Raw genomic sequence first — 14,060 nt, 5'->3', positions numbered from 1 at the left:
TTACCTTAAATGGCCTAAAGAGGGGAGCATGAATAACCCACCCCTTGTTTAGTGTATCATCAAGAAATAACCATAAAAATGGGCAACCAGCAGCCCTCGGGGCTGCTCTGTCTATTGAGTAGCTATTCTTTTATTCCTTTACTTCCTTAATAAACTTGCTTTTACTTTGCACTGTGGACTCGCCCTGAATTCTTTCTTGTGTGAGATCCAAGAACCCTCTCTTGGGGTCTGGATTGGGACCCCTTTCTGGTAACAGTTCTGTTACATAGTTCAGTTAACATTTATTGAGAATTCACCCTGTTCAGGAAATGCAAACGTGAGACAGGGAGCGAGCCTAGCAGCCTAGGGGGAGGCAGTTCTGTACCAGACAAATAAAGCCCTCTGCCCAGTGCCTGCAACATAGCAAACAATAATGTTTGCTGTGATTGTTACTGAAGGAGGAGCTGGCCTTAGGCAGGAGAAGGTGATCTGGGAACAGTGGCCACTGAGATTTCTAGACAGGTGAGGATAGGAGGCTAGGAGTAGGAGGAACTCAGTTGGTAGGGAGCTAGGGGGTCTTGTCTTGAACCTACTGTGTTTATATCCATTGTCCTTTTGATCTGAAATACTTCCAGTTTTCTAACTGCTTTTGTTCATGGGAGAGTGTCAGTTGTCCATATCAAAGAATATGCAGGTTGAGGGGTTCCTAAGGTACCTCCCTGCACTTGGTTCCCCGGGGAGGTTCTTGTTCCCAGGCACAGACTGGAGGATGGGGGCCCAGTGGCCCTGACCGGTTCAGCCCTTTCTCTGCACAGCCCAAAGTAGCCAACCACAGGACTGGGTGAGGGAGGCAGAACAGAGTGCCCGCGGGCGATGCTGCCAGTCTCGCACCCGCTCCTGGCTTCTGACTGGCTCAGTAGTTTTCTGGAGGGTCACTCGCTGCTCTTTTGTCTGCTTAACATCTGCCCTCCCCTCCCCCTCCTTCTTCCCACCACGTGCCTGGGATATCCCCCACCCAAACAAAAATAAAAACACAACTGTCAATGAAATAAGCAGTTCTTTCCTTCCTTGCACTTGCTCTGGACATGACCTCACCACCCGACCTTCAGGAAGCAGGCTGGGGAGGAGGGGAGGAGTAGGAGTGGAGAGGTGGCATTCTTTCCCCCAGGGGAAGGGGCTCTGTTTCTTTTTTTTTTTTGAGCTGGAGCCTCGCTCTGTCGCCCAGGCTGGAGTGCCGTGGTGAGATCTGCAAGCTCCGCCTCCCGGGTTCACGCCACTCTCCTGCCTCAGCCTCCTGAGTAGCTGGGACTATAGATGCCCGCCACCACGCCCGGCTAATTTTTGTATTTTCGGTAGAGATGGGGTTTCACCGTATTAGCCAGGATGGTCTTGATCTCCTGACCTCGTGATCTGCCCGCCTTGGCCTCCCAAAGTGCTGGGATTACAGGTGTGAGCCATGGCGCCTGGCCGGGCGCTCTGTTCCTGACACCCCTCCTCTCAGCTTCTAAACACGGCCAGCAGCATCCCGGGAACACGTTCGGTCCCCGCTAGACGGTGTATCTCTCACAAGCAGAGGCCCAATCACCACTCCCAGATCACCAGATGAAAGCACACTGAGGCTGGGGAACGTGTCTACCTCAGCAGCCTAAGGAGCTCCAGAGGGCAGGGAGAGCCTGTGACAGAGGCTCATTTTGTTTTAAAACACTTTTCATAAAAAATTTAAAAGTAATATCACATTATGCAAAGTTTGAAACTAGAGAATGAAAAAGATCACCCTGAATCCCTTCATCCTGATTCAAGGTTATTTTTTTATTGTTGTCTTTCTCTCTCTCTCTCTCTCTCTCTCTTTCTTTCTTCCTTTTTTTGAGACAAAGTTCTGCTCTTGTTGCCCAGGCTGGAGTGCAATGGCATGATCTCTGCTCACTGCAGCCTCCGCCTCCTGGGTTCAAGCAATTCTCCCGCCTCAGTCTTCCCAGTAACTGGGATTACAGGGGCACGCCACCGTGCCCAGCTAATTTTTGCATTTTTAGTAGAGACGGGGTTTCACCACGTTGGCCAGGCTGGTCTCGAACTCCTAACCTCAGATGATCCACCTATCTCGGCCTTCCAAAGTGCTGGGATTACAGGCATGAGTCACCGGGCCCAGCTGTTGTTGTTTTAGGAGACAGGGCTTGCTGTATCGCCCAGGCTGGAGTGAAATAGCGAGATCATAGCTCACTGCAGCCTTGAACTCCTTGGGCTTACACGATCCTCCTGCCTTAGCCTCCTGAGTAGCTGGGACTATAGGAACGCACCACCATGCCCGGCTAATTTATTTATTTATTTATTTATTTATTTATTTATTTATTTATTTATTTTATTTTTTTTTTTGAGACGGAGTCTTGCTCTGTAGCCCGGGCTGGAGTGCAGTGGCCGGATCTCAGCTCACTGCAAGCTCCGCCTCCCGGGTTTACGCCATTCTCCTGCCTCAGCCTCCGGAGTAGCTGGGACTACAGGCGCCCGCCACTTCGCCCGGCTAGTTTTTTGTATTTTTAGTAGAGACGGGGTTTCACGGTGTTAGCCAGGATGGTCTCGATCTCCTGACCTCGTGATCCGCCCGTCTCAGCCTCCCAAAGTGCTGGGATTACAGGCTTGAGCCACCGCGCCCGGCCTATTTTTATTTTTTATAGAGATGGTGGTGGTGGTGGGGGGGTCTCATTATGTTGCCCAGACTGGTCTTGAACTCCTGGCCTCAAGCTATCCTCCCGCCTCAGCTTCCCAAAATGCTGGGATTACAGGTTTGAGTCACAGTGCCCAGCCCAAGGTCTGTTTTTATTTTGTTGAATTTCCATAACCCTAGTAAAGTAGATGCTCAAATATCATTCAAACATGGAATGAATTAATAAAAGGCAACACATACTGAGCACTTAATTATGTGCCAGGAATTGTTTCAAGTGTTTCATTTCACATTTACTGACCCATTTAATATCCACAACATGAGGTGGGTATTATCATGATCATCACCATCTTCATTTACTTTATTTTTTCCAAACACCAGTGTCACTTGCCAATTCATTTAGCAACAAGGTAGCTGAAGCACAGAGAGGTTCAGTAACTTGCTTAAGGTTACACAGCTGGTAACTAGAGGAGCTGCGAGTTGAACCCTGGCAGTCTGGTGCCACAGGACATTACTAGTGCTGCTCTATTTTGGCTTATCGTAATCATTAATGTATATGCAGGTTTAGACTTTTTATTATGAACAGTTTTAAAAATAAAAAAGTAGAGAAAATAGCCCAGGCACGGTGGCTCATGCCTGTAATCCCAGCACTTTGGGAGGCCAAGGTGGGAAGATCACTTGAGGTCAGGAGTTCAAAACCAGCCTGGCAAACATGGTGAAATCCCGTCTCAACTAAAAATACAAAAATTACCGTGATGTAGTGGCGTGCACCTGTAATCCCAGCTAATTGGGAGGCTGAGGCAGGAGAATCTCTTCACCCGGGGAGGCGGAGGTTGCAGTGAGCCACTGAGATTGTGCCACTGTGCTCCAGCTTGGGTGACAGAGTGGGACTCTGTCTAAAAAAAAAAGTAGAGAAAATAATATAAGGAACTTCATGTCCTCATCACACAGCTTCAATAATTATCACCTCATGGCCCATCTTATTATTTCCCTAATGTTCCCAGTCCAGATTATTTTGAAGCAAATGCAATCACCATATCTTTCATTCACAGATATTTTAGTATGTATGTCTGAAAGAAGGTCTTTTTTTTTTTTTTTTTTTTGAGACAAAGTCTCACTCTGTCACCCAGGCAGAGTGCAGTGGCATAATCTCGGCTCACTGCAACCTCTGCCTCCCAGGTTCAAGCAATTCTCCTGCCTCAGCCTCCTGAGTAGCTGGGGCTACAGGCATGTGCCACCATGCCTAATTTTTTGTATTTTTAATAGAGATGCGGTTTTACCATGCTGGCCAGGCTGGTCTCAAACTCCTGACCTTGTGAGCCGCCTGCCTCACCTCCCAAAGTGCTGGGATGACAGGTGTGGGCCAAGGAAGATTTCTTTCTTTTTTTTTTTTTTTTTTTTTTTGAGACGAAGTCTCGCTCTTGTCCCCCAGGCTGGAATGCAATGGCATGATCTCGGTTCACTGCCACCTCCGCCTCCCAGGTTCAAACGATTCTCCTGCCTCAGCCTCCTAAGTAGCTGGGATTACAGGTGCCTGCCACCACGCCTGGCTAATTTTTGTATTTTTAGTAAAGGCGGGGTTTCGCCATGTTGGCCAGGCTGGACTCGAACTCCTGACCTCAGGTGATCCACCCGGCTCAGCCTCCCAAAGTGTTGGGATTACAGGCGTGAGCCACCGCACCAGGCCATGGAGGACTTTTTTAAATTAAGAGAACAATCTTACCACAATTCCATATCATGCCTAAATATTTAGAATTCTTTAATATCATTGAATACCTTGTCAATATTCAAATTTGCCTGATAACTTAATAAAATCTTTTTTTTTTTTTGAGACAGAGCCTTGCTCTGTCGCCCAGGCTGGAGTGCCAACGGTGCAATCTCGGCTCACTACAAACTCTGCCTCTCAGGTTCAAGCGATTCTCTTGCTTCAGCCTCCCGAGTAGCTGGGATTACAGGCGCCCACCACCACATCCAGCTAATTTTTGTAGTTTTAGTAGAGACGGAGTTTCACCACGTTGGCCAGGCTGGTCTCGAACTCCTGACCTCAGGTGATCCGCCTGCCTTGGCCTCCCAAAGTGCTGGGGTTACAGGCATGTGCCACTATGCCCGGCCTTTTTTTTTTTTTTTTTTTTTTTAAGTCAGTTTGCTTGAATCAGGATCCAAATAAAACTTTTAGTTGATATCACTTAATTTATTTTAATCTGTAAGTCTCTCTCCCTCTTTTTTATTCCTTTTTTTTTTTTTTTTTTTGAGACAGGGTCTCACTCTGCTGCCCAGACTAGAATGCAGTGGCACAATCACAGGTCACTGCAGCCTTGACCTCCCGGGCTCAACTGATCCTCCCACCTCAGCCTCCTGAGTAGCTGCAACTATAGACACACCACCATGCCCAGCTAATTTTTGTATTTTTTGTAGACATGGGGTTTTACCATGTTGTCTAGGATGGTCTCGAACTCCTGGACTCAAGCCTTGGCCTCCCAAAGTACTGGGATTACAGGCGTGAGTCATCATACCTGGCCCCAATTTTATTTGTTAAGGGAATTGAGTGTTTGTCCTAATTTTCTTCATTCTAGACTTTGCTGACTATATCCCTGGGGAATGTATCTTATGTTATTTTGTGTCCTTATTTTTTCATATAACTTAGCAAACATTTCCCCATACTGCCACAGGGTTTTCATAATCTGTCCTAAATGGCTTCATACTATTCCATCCAGTGGATATACTGTAATTTTTTTCTTGGGCATTTGGTTGCTTTCAGTTTTTCACTACTATAAATATTGCTGGAATGAACATCCTGACACATTGCAGCTTTTCCTGTACATGGGATGACTTCCTTAGAATATGCTACCAGAAGTGTAATTATGGCTGTGAGGCATGGAGAATTTTTCAGCTTCTTGGCACACAGTGACAATTGTTTGTCCAAGGGTTTGTGTGTCCCCCAGCACCAAATAAGAGAGCTGTCACCCACTCTGAGTAGTGCTTAGGGCTATTCACAGTTGAAGAACGTTTGGGGAAGACATGGTAATTATGAGGGCAGATTTAGAGAAGGAGAAAGATGATGACAGGGACTCCGGCTAAATAAAGCAGAAAGTGATCTGCAATTTACCACAAACCTAGAATGAGTCAGAACTCTGTTCATTCCTATTGTGAAAAAAAAAAAATCCTTGATAACAGGGGTTATTAATAGTGCATGACATGTCCAGTAATCTTTCTGTTAGACTCTGCATTAGTCAGAACCTCATTGGAGACGTGGACTCAGTCTGGGTCACTGAACTTCATAGAGATGTCAGGAAACTGACCAAGACCCAGAGGGCTTGATCAACTTGATGGAGGATGAAGAATCCCAGAGAAAAATCAAAGGAGTCAAGCAGGCTCACTTCGGAAAAAACAGGCACCTTTCTTGCCTTAATGCGGGGGAGGTTTCTGTGAAAAGAACAACACTGGGTTTGCTTATGTCTGCAGAAAGATGCCTATAAGGAAAGGCACCTCCACAAACCAGGAGAAACTTCCATAGGACACAGGCAGAGCTATTTCAGACTCGGGTGATTATTTCGATCTTGGGATGAGCCCTTTTGGGGCCATTGGCCCTGGAAATATTCAAGAAGCTGCCTGTTCTGCTCTGGGTGGTTCAAATACCCACCTGCCTGGTGACCACCAAGTGTCTCTGGGGGTCCCACTCCAGCTGTGTGACAACTGTTTCCTGACAGCTCCCTGGGGAAGGAAGGGTAGGTGGAGTCCGAGTGAAGTGCTCCCCAGTTTCCCTGGGCTAGCCTTTTCCTTCATGTTCCCTCACTTTCAGTTCAGGGTGCCATGAACTGCCATTCAGAGTCAGGTTGGCATGCCATGACATCATCTGATCTTGATATTCCAGCCCTGCCCTGCACAGAGTGGACTTAGAAAGAAGCTGGGTAGGGAGTTGAAACTACTCAGACAAGGCCTCTTGGTGACATGGAGAATGGGAGTCACCGAGGAGACCTCAAGAGCAACCTCCTAAAGTAATATTAAGTAGATTCATACAATGCAACAGGTGCTTTACATACATTTTTTTGGGTTCCCACAACATTGGAGGTGGGGTTTCACAGGTGTGGAATTGGAGATTAAGACAAGTAATTTGCCCAAGGTCACATTGCCAATAAAGGAGGGCCTGCCCTATGTCTACCAGGCAGTAAAGTCTGTGCCCTTGCCTTTAGACGATGCAGATGTGAAAACTGTAGACCAGAACCTCTCATTCAAAGCCACACAAGCTGACCTGAGACAGAAACTCAGGCTCCTTACTACCGATCAAGGAATCTATGATACGTGGCTTCTTCTCACGTCAGGTGCAGGGAGGCCAAGGAAGTGGCCCGGTCCGGGGCAGCCTGGGCCAAGAGTGACTGAGAAGGAGAAGGCAGGCTCCGTTCTGGGCCCTCCAGACCCTCACCCCAGCCAATGTTGTGAAAAACGCGCTCCCAGGAGGGCCCAGCAGGGCAAAGGGCCAGGCTAGTCTGTTTCTGGAGGAGCCAATCTGGGGCCGGGGCGGAGGCAGCCAGGTGCAGTGGAAAAACCCTGTACTTGGGGTCAGAATATCTAGGTTTCTATCCAGTCTGGGACCCAGCAAAGACCTACAGCAAGTTACTTACAAGTCCGAGTCTCCTCATCTGCAAAACTGGGGCACAGATAAAATACACTTGAAGGGCACAGGAGCAAAAGTTGGAATTGTTACGCACCAAAATTCTATCATCCGATCTGACCACGTCACGGTGCAACTTCCAACCGCGCGTCCCCGGAGAGTCCGGGAACGGAGCCCAGGAAAAACTACAACTCCCAGGAGCGTCGGGCGGGCCGGCCAGGAACCAGCAGAGGAAACTACAACTCCCAGGAGGCGTCGGGCGTGCCGGCGCGGGGCGGTGACGTCGCGGGGGCCGGCGCGGAGCGCTGATTCGGCCGGAGCTGCCAGCGGGGAGGCTGCCGCCGCGGGTTGTTACAGCTGCTGCAGCAGCAGCGGACCCCGCTCCCGGGAACCGTTCCCGGGCCCTCGATATCCGGCCCCGCACGGTGAGCCCAGACGGAACCAGGAGGCCCCAGGGCTAGGGGAGGGGCGGGAGGGAAGGTAGGAGCTGCTGGGGAGGCGCCCCGGGCTGGATAGACGGGGGCAGAGGGAGTGGGGGGTGGAGGGAGTGCATCAGCCGAGGGGGTGCAGCGGCTGGGGAGGTGGCCAAGGAATAAAGTGCGAGCTGGAGGCCGGGGGTGGAACGTCGGGAGGAGCGCTTCGGCTAGGGGTGGGAGGCGGGGAGCGGCTGGGCTTCTGGGATAAACGTTTGGCTGCTTCCAGGGCTGGGTGAACGCGTGGAGATGGCTGTGGGGTCCCGGACCTGGCCGGGTTCCGAGTGCCAGGACCCAGACTGGGCAACAGAGCGGGACCCCTCCCCCCGGCCCCGCGCCCGAGGTCTCACTCAGAAAACCCCAACAACAGTGAGGACTCCGCCTCTTCGCTCCTCCTCTCCTCTGCTTACTGCGGGTTCGCCTGGGCACTCGCTTTCCGCTCCCACCGCCCTCCCCCAGTCGGGGTGGCTGGGCCAAAGTTGAGATGTGATCAGCTGTGGTCCTGCAGCTTGGGGGGTGGGCGGAATGGAAGTGGCATCGTGACGTGCTGCCGCGGACTCCCCTTTGGGGTCCTCATCCAGGCCCGGATGTTTTGTGCTCCTCTTCCAAGACAGGCGGTTTGCTGTTGTGAGGGCTGCTCTTTCCTGGGGGAGGGAATGGGAAGGGCTCACCTGGTGGCTGCCCTGGTGGTGCTCAGCCTTGGCTTGAGTGTCTGGCATACTGGCTGGGCCCGAATATTTGTGCGTGGAGCCAAGCGGGTGGGGAGGGAAGAAGGGGGAAAGAGCTACCAGCAAAAAAGTGGTTAACAGAACAGAGTTGCTGCAGGCTCTGGTTTGAGGCAGGTTATGAAACCACATCAGGGCCCGGCACTAAGCAGCCACCTGCCAGCTGTGGCAGCAGAAGTTTTTAGCTCAGCTCCTGTAGACCTAGTCGACCTGTGCCAGCCTCTTCTCTCTGTTTCTCCCCATCTAGGGGAGGGGTCGGTTGGTTGGTTTACTAATGGAAGTGATATGTGCCCGTAGTCACACGAAAGTCTCAAGAGTGTTTCCTGGCTGCCAGTCTTTTTGTTAGTTTATTGATCTCTTCTTTTTCAGGGGTGTCTGGTGGTTTCCTGCTCTCAGGGTACCTAGTGTTTAGGCTTCAGGAAGAAGCTTTCGGGGGTGTCGGCTGGGACCTAGGTCTAGTCTTTTCCTAGGCTCATCGAGTTTTGTTGGCTGCCCTGTGAAAGCCAGAAAGGGGTATGGGGTCCTGTGGTCTGGGATTCCACGAGGCTTTTGGCACTCTTGGACAACTACTAGGAAGGGTTAGTGGGCTTTCTACACCAGCACCTCTGTAGGTGCGGGTTACAGAGAGGTGATGGGGTGGCGGTTTCAGGTCAGACTTGGGACGCTGTTTCCCTCTCCTTAGAGGTAAGTCCTTCAGAGCCCTCACTTCTCAGCCACATGCCACCCTCTCGTCTCAGGTGGAGGCTTTTGCGTAGTAGCTGTCCCAGGGGCTGCTAGAGTAGCTGAAGCCCCAAGGCCCTGGGAAGATAAACAGTGGGAGCCAGCTCTGGCTTTCTAGATGCTAGGATTTCTGTTAGGCTCCATTATCCAGCCTCATGGGCTGCACTGATGGGTCCCAGGAGCATCACTGCAATCAGAGTGCGCCCCAGGCTGGCGCACAGGTGTTTGCTTGTTGGGATGGTGTGTTGTGGGTCACGTTTGCCCTGAGGTCTCTAAGCTTGGAGCTGTCTGAGAAGAGGAAACTTGCTCCTCTTATCCTGGAAGTAAAGAACTGGCCCCTGAGGATTCAGGCTCCTGTGCAGGTTTGGCTAGTTCCTAGTCAGAAGTAGATAGCATGTGGGTCTGAGGGGGTTGCTGCAGGGGCGTGAGGCAGGTGGCCTTCCGGGTACTTCTAGAATATCTCTATCTGGGAGTCTTCTCTGCATTCCCAGGAAAGATGGGGCTGTTAACATGGTGATGATCTTATGGTCTTTAGCAAGCAGGACCCTACCTCAGATAGGGAGGTGAGCCAGTACACAGGTGCCATCCGTCTCCGCTTTCTCCTGGTCACAGGGCCCTCAGGGATCTGGGGACAGCCAAGCTCTGGACAAGGGGCAGATCATTCCACCCCTTCCTTCTCTACTTCCCTCTGCTCACTGTGGGTTGCGGCCACCTCCTGGTTCCTCCTGCTGCAGGACTCCCACCGTTGGTGCTGGGCAGGGGAAGGCATGGTGCTAATGTACACCTGGAAACAGGTGCTGAGAGGGGAGGCTGAGGTGAGGATGGGCAGGACAGAGAAGAACGGGGCCAGGAGGAAGACCACAGGTTCGAGTCTGTGCCCTTGGGAGACATATGTTGATGTGGGTTCCAGCGCTCTGTGGGAGTTATAGGTGTTGGCCACATTCTCTATCCTCGCCTCTCTTGTGGGGAAAAGGACCCTGGTGGTTTGGCAGCGGAGTGGGTGGCAGCACAAGGGTTGGCCTGAGTGGCTGCCAAATGGAGAAGACATCCAGATGGGTTATTTTGTGTCACCCAGGAGGGGTGCCTTCCAGGTCCGGGCAAAGGTTGTCGCTAGTCTGTTTTCTTCTATCTTCCTCCCTCCCCACTTCCCTCTTTGTACCTGATCAGTCCTCCTAAGTTGGGGTTTGGGGAGATCCAGAATTGAAAAAATTAGAGGAGGTGAGTGGATGCAGTGACCTCAAAATAGTTCGTCCACTGCTGCCTGTACCCACAGGCCTCACTTCTTTCCCTCCTGATGGGAAGGGCTTAAGAGTGGATGTCCCACATCAGGCTCTCAGTGAGACACAGTCCAGCAGGGGTTGTGCTGAGTGAGAATTCTGTCTCTGGGGCTTTGTCGGCAGAGGGTCCTCATGGGAGTGCCATAGGGGGTGAGGCTGGGGGATGGGCCTTGACTTCTCTGCTCTGGGGCTGCATGCCTCTTGATGACCTGTCCTCCGATGCCCTGCCAGGGCCCTGTCCCAATGGGATAATGCGTGGGGCAGCCTGCTGTTTATCCCAGCCCAGCAGCAGGAAATGAGTAGAGCTAAGTCCACATGGACTTTCTCCACCTTCCATGCTTGAGAATCAAAAGAGTGGAACTGCCTGGAGTTCTCAGGGAAGGAAGAGCCTGCCTCCCAGTGGGATCCGAGGGTGAGAGGGGGCAGGGAAAGCAGTGTGACCTGTCTGACCTGTGCTGCTTGTTTGCAGAACAGTGGAGAGGGGCAGCAGGATGAATGTGGGCACAGCGCACAGCGAGGTGAACCCCAACACGCGGGTGATGAACAGCCGTGGCATCTGGCTCTCCTACGTGCTGGCCATCGGGCTCCTCCACGTTGTGCTGCTGAGCATCCCCTTCGTGAGTGTGCCTGTCGTCTGGACCCTCACCAACCTCATCCACAACATGGTGAGAGCCTGCCTGCTGCCTGCTCCTGCCCTCTGGGCTGCTCTTTGGCAGGGCTGAGGGATAGGAGGAGCCTGTTGGGCCTGGCCCAGATGTCAGGGTGACGTACTGACGTCTGCCTCCAGAGCCCAGGCCTAGTCCTTATCTCTCTGCCTTGCTCCCCCTTCTGGGTTCCTGCCCTGTGTACCATGATAAGAATCAAATCTGCAGATTTTTCCACATCTCTCGGGTGGGGTGGCTGTGGGCCTGGAAGATGTGCCCCTGAGAGCTAAACAAAGGACTCCAGAGAGTTCCTAGGACCCGGGAGTCCTGGTGCCTAGGCTGGTACAGAAATGCCCCTTTCTCAAGTTAGCTTCTCGAACCGTCTTCTACTCTTGCCCTTCTCTGCTCCCTCACCACTTGCTACCTTGCCCTCTTTGGAGGGTAAGCAGGGTTTAGTCCCATCTGCTTGCCTCCTCCCAGCAGGCACAGGGGGCTATGAGTGGCCTGGAGGGGCAGCATCTCGGTGCCTGTCTCGTGGCTACGCATTCTCATGCCGGGCCTAGCCTGTCCCCCAGGGAGTCCCCTTGTTCTTCTCCTGCCAGGCTCCCAGCTTCTTCCTGACCTCCAGCCCATATCCCCCTGCCCAGCAGAGGGAGGCTCCAGATCACTGGGAGTTACTTCTGTCTGTGACTGGGTGGAGGAACTGGGCAGGGGGCCCTTTTCCCTTTTGTATCCTCTAACAAAGACCTCGTCCTCCAGGGCATGTATATCTTCCTGCACACGGTGAAGGGGACACCCTTTGAGACCCCGGACCAGGGCAAGGCGAGGCTGCTAACCCACTGGGAGCAGATGGACTATGGGGTCCAGTTCACGGCCTCTCGGAAGTTCTTGACCATCACACCCATCGTGTTGTGAGTGCCTGGGCTACAGGAAGACACCAGCAGGCAGGGCAAGGCCTGGAGGACCCCAGGGCCCAGTCATGCTTATTAACCCTGCTGTGGCTCCTGGTGTAGGGATGAACAGAGGAAGTTGGAATATTCCTGGGTCTTAGACTGAGCTCAGGCTTTGGGCCTCCCTGGCCCCGTCTTTCCTCCATTGGAGCTTTCTTCCTGCTAGTGAGATAGGCCCACAGGCTTGGGGTGAAGTTGGGAGGTGGGGGCCCCGCTGGGCCGGGAGGGGCCTTTTTAGCCTGAGAGCTCTTGCTTCTTACTCTGGTCTGGGGACCTCTTCTGTAACTCCTTAGCCGTCAGGATTCTGCCTTTCCCTACACAGGAAGTGAGGGAGGAAGGGGTCCTCCCAACAGTCTTTTATCTCTCTCCTCACCCTTCCCCTCCCAGGTACTTCCTCACCAGCTTCTACACTAAGTACGACCAGATCCATTTCGTCCTCAACACTGTGTCTCTGATGAGCGTGCTCATCCCCAAGCTGCCCCAGCTCCACGGAGTCCGGATTTTTGGAATCAATAAGTACTGAGGGTGCAGCCCCTTCCCCTGCCCAGGGTGGCAGGGGAGGGGTAGGGTAAAAGGCATGTGCTGCGACACTGAAGACAGAAAGAAGAAGCCTCTGGACGCTGCCAGAGATGGGGGTTGAGCCTCTGGGCCTAGTTTCCCCCCTGGCTTCCCCCAGTAGCCAACTTGGAGTAGCTTGTAGTGGGGTTGGGGTAGGCCCCCCGGGCTCTGACTTTTTCTGAAGTTTTTGATCTTTTCCTTTTGCTTTTTGAATAGAGACTCCATGGAGGTGGTCATGGAATGGGCTTGGCTCCTGGGCTGAACATGGACCACGCAGTTGGGACAGGAGGCCAGGGGAAAAACCCCTGCTCACTTGTTTGCCCTCAGGCAGCCAAAGCACTTTAACCCCTGTGGAGGGAGCGGAGGGCGGTACGGCTTCTGGATTGTGTCACTGTGATTCCTAGGTTTTTTCGATGACACGCAGTGTGTGCTTTTGTGTATGGAAGCAAGTGTGGGATGGGGCCTTGCCCTTCTGGGTAGAGAGCTGTCTGATCCAAGTCTCAGGCTTTTGGCAGCTTCCCTGCAGCGCACCCGGGGCCCTGGGTGGGAGTGGGGAGGGTCAGGTGGGGGGAGATGGGGTGGAGTGTGGATGGCTTGGTCCCAGAGGTGAGGGGCCAGGATTGCTGCCATCCTGGCCTGGTGGAGGTTGGGGAGCTGTAGGGGGTTAATGAGTCGAGACTTAGAAGAATGGGGCCACATAGCAGCAGAGGACTGGTGTAAGGGAGGGAGGGGTAGGGACACGAGCTAGACCCAGTCTCCTTTGGGATGTGGGCAGGGAGGGAAGCAGGCTTGGAGCGTTGATTTACCCACAGAATGTGATAGTAATAGGGGAGGGAGGCTGCTGTGGGCTTAACTCTTGGGTTGGCTGTTGGGTGGACAGGTGGGGAAAAGGCCCATGAGTCATTGTAAGCACAGGTCCAACTTGGCCCTGACTCCCGCAGGGGTACGGGGAAGCTGTGACAGAAACAATGGATGCTGTGGTCCTCTGCAGGCCCTCACCCCTTAGCTTCCTCATGCAGACTGGCACTGGGCAGGGCCTCTTATGTGGCAGGCACATGTGGCGCTGTGAGGCCACCCCACGTGGGGTCGGTGGTGAGAGTCCTGTAGGATCCCTGCTCAAGCAGCACAGAGGAAGGAGCAAGGCGTGGCCTGTAGGCACTGTCTCAGCCTGCAGAGAAGAAAGTGAGGCCGGGAGCCTGAGCCTGGGCCGGGGCCTCCTCCCTCCCCAATTCGACTAGGGACAGTGTTAATTTTGAAAAGGCGTGGGTCCCTGTGTCCTCTTCCAGGGGCCTGAGGGAGCAGGAGAGGTCACTGGGCCTGTTTTCTGCCTCCTGGCCCTGCATCTCCCACCCCATGTATCATAGGGAACTTTCACCTTAAAATCTTTCTAAGCAAAGTGTGAATAGGATTTTTACTCCCTTTGTACAGTATTCTGAGAAACGCAAATAAAAGGGCAACATGTTCCTGTT

The 14,060-nt window shown here is 52.6% G+C and overlaps 2 protein-coding genes across 14 annotated transcripts in view; one reads left to right on the top strand and one right to left on the bottom strand.

Moving 5' to 3' along the window:
* LOC105472236 (leucine rich repeat containing 3C) overlaps positions 1-7,465 on the bottom strand; it is a 24,107-nt gene extending 16,642 nt beyond the window's left edge. For 3 of the 9 annotated variants that reach the window (XR_011615827.1, XR_011615826.1, XM_071083084.1), the window contains exons 1-2: positions 7,255-7,404; positions 6,276-6,346 (exon numbers count right to left, since the gene is read on the bottom strand). The gene's annotated coding sequence lies outside the window, so the exon portion shown is untranslated. Of the gene's footprint in view, positions 1-3,724; positions 6,059-6,275; positions 6,347-7,254 lie in introns of those variants that run through there. The other 6 variants (XR_981485.2, XR_981486.2, XM_071083085.1 and 3 more) reach the window with 6 other exon arrangements.
* Positions 7,430-14,060, top strand: LOC105472235 (ORMDL sphingolipid biosynthesis regulator 3). 5 transcript variants are annotated; one of them, XM_011725281.2, is made up of 4 exons: positions 7,430-7,669; positions 10,914-11,104; positions 11,843-11,994; positions 12,421-14,060. In XM_011725281.2, exons 2-4 carry the CDS (start codon positions 10,931-10,933, stop codon positions 12,554-12,556), a joined length of 462 nt encoding a protein of 153 aa, XP_011723583.1. In that variant the 5' UTR covers positions 7,430-7,669; positions 10,914-10,930; the 3' UTR covers positions 12,557-14,060. The 5 variants fall into 5 exon arrangements, with proteins under 5 accessions (XP_011723583.1, XP_011723586.1, XP_011723587.1 ...); XM_011725284.3 differs by having other exon boundaries at positions 7,530-7,669; positions 10,909-11,104; XM_011725285.3 differs by lacking the exon at positions 7,430-7,669 and adding an exon at positions 8,186-8,344 and having other exon boundaries at positions 10,909-11,104.

Source organism: Macaca nemestrina, chromosome 17 (genome assembly GCF_043159975.1).
Source record: "Macaca nemestrina isolate mMacNem1 chromosome 17, mMacNem.hap1, whole genome shotgun sequence".
Lineage (NCBI taxonomy): Eukaryota > Metazoa > Chordata > Mammalia > Primates > Cercopithecidae > Macaca > Macaca nemestrina.
This window is presented reverse-complemented; position numbering and strand designations above follow the sequence as displayed.